The 1,154-nt window shown below is 55.0% G+C and overlaps 1 protein-coding gene across 1 annotated transcript in view; it reads left to right on the plus strand.

Moving 5' to 3' along the window:
• The first annotated feature begins 12 nt into the window (after nucleotides 1–12).
• The window catches only part of R3HCC1 (R3H domain and coiled-coil containing 1), a 7,587-nt gene continuing 6,445 nt past the window's right edge, over nucleotides 13–1,154 (plus strand). Inside the window, exon 1 of the mRNA XM_010082251.1 lies at nucleotides 13–164. Coding sequence (XP_010080553.1) covers nucleotides 13–164 — 152 coding nt within the window. The remainder of the gene's footprint in view (nucleotides 165–1,154) is intronic.

The raw sequence follows: 1,154 nt of genomic DNA on the forward strand, positions 1-1,154 counted from the left end.
AGCCGGCTCTCCATGTGTCCCCATCCCTCCGCAGGCCTCCTGTCCCCTGCCACCCTGGCGCTGCGCTGCATGGATGGCGTGTTCCTCTCGCCCAACGAGGATGAGTTCGTGGGAAGGATCACGGAGGAGCTGGAGCACTTCATGCTGCAGGGGCAGCACCACCGGTGGGTGCCGCGACAGCGGGTGCAGAGGTGTCCTTGCACGGGGTGACCCCGCTGCTGCATGCGGTCCCTGGGCGGTGGCACTGCCGCTCCAGGAGCAGCGGCACGTGGTGACTCGTGTCTCTGGTTCTCCGGGGTGAAAACAGCGTCTGGGTTTGAGCAGCAGCGTTTGGAGCCTGGCTGCGAGGTTTTGGTGGGCTGCAGAGCTCCAGCCTGGCTCTGAGCATCGTGGGGTTTCTGCCCTGTGCCCTTCTCCATCCGAACTCCTTCAAGCAGAATTATTTGGACGCTGGTGGCTTTTGCAGCAGCCCCAGTCTGGCCTCGCTCGCTGCTCAGCCTGACGAGTTGTAATGAACAGTTTCATAACCAAACTGGTTCATTTCCCCTTTCTGCTGAGGGCTTCCTGCACGCCAGATCCTCCTCCACAGCAGCAAACTCTGTCACCTTGGATTGCTGCGTCCGGTTTTCTTTGGCCAGGCTGGATTTAACTGGACCTAGTCCCTAATCCAGTGACCTTTGAAGCCCTCAAGATGGCTAGAAAGAGGGTGTCAGGGGAGGGATTGCTTGGTTCAGCTTCCTGCCAGCTTGTAATGACCTTAAATATTTGTTTCGTTGATTTTTAAAAATTTTGGCAAAGGAAGTACCCATGCAATTGTAAAATGCTCAGGAACGAAACCAGAATTGTAAAAATGTGTGCAATGAAATTGAACGTGGTGTTTATTCATCTGTTCATGTTCTTCTAGTTGCTGGTTTCTGGAGCACACTGGGACTGGGAGGAAGGGGACCAGTAGCAGCCTTTTTGCTGGTGCTCTCCAGAAAAAGGAATGGGAATCCCAGCCCAGGGACCAGTCAGTCCCGGTTGCTGTGCTCCTGGTGCTACGTGCAAAGCCAGCGCATCTGTCTAGATCCATCTGGGATGGAGAAGGGATTTGAACTCTTTAACACCAGACAGTCCTGCTTGGCTTTTGGGCTCGGATTTTCTTGGGGAGGATG

The sequence above is a fragment of the Pterocles gutturalis genome, unplaced genomic scaffold (genome assembly GCF_000699245.1).
Source record: "Pterocles gutturalis isolate BGI_N339 unplaced genomic scaffold, ASM69924v1 scaffold21154, whole genome shotgun sequence".
Taxonomy (NCBI): domain Eukaryota; kingdom Metazoa; phylum Chordata; class Aves; order Pterocliformes; family Pteroclidae; genus Pterocles; species Pterocles gutturalis.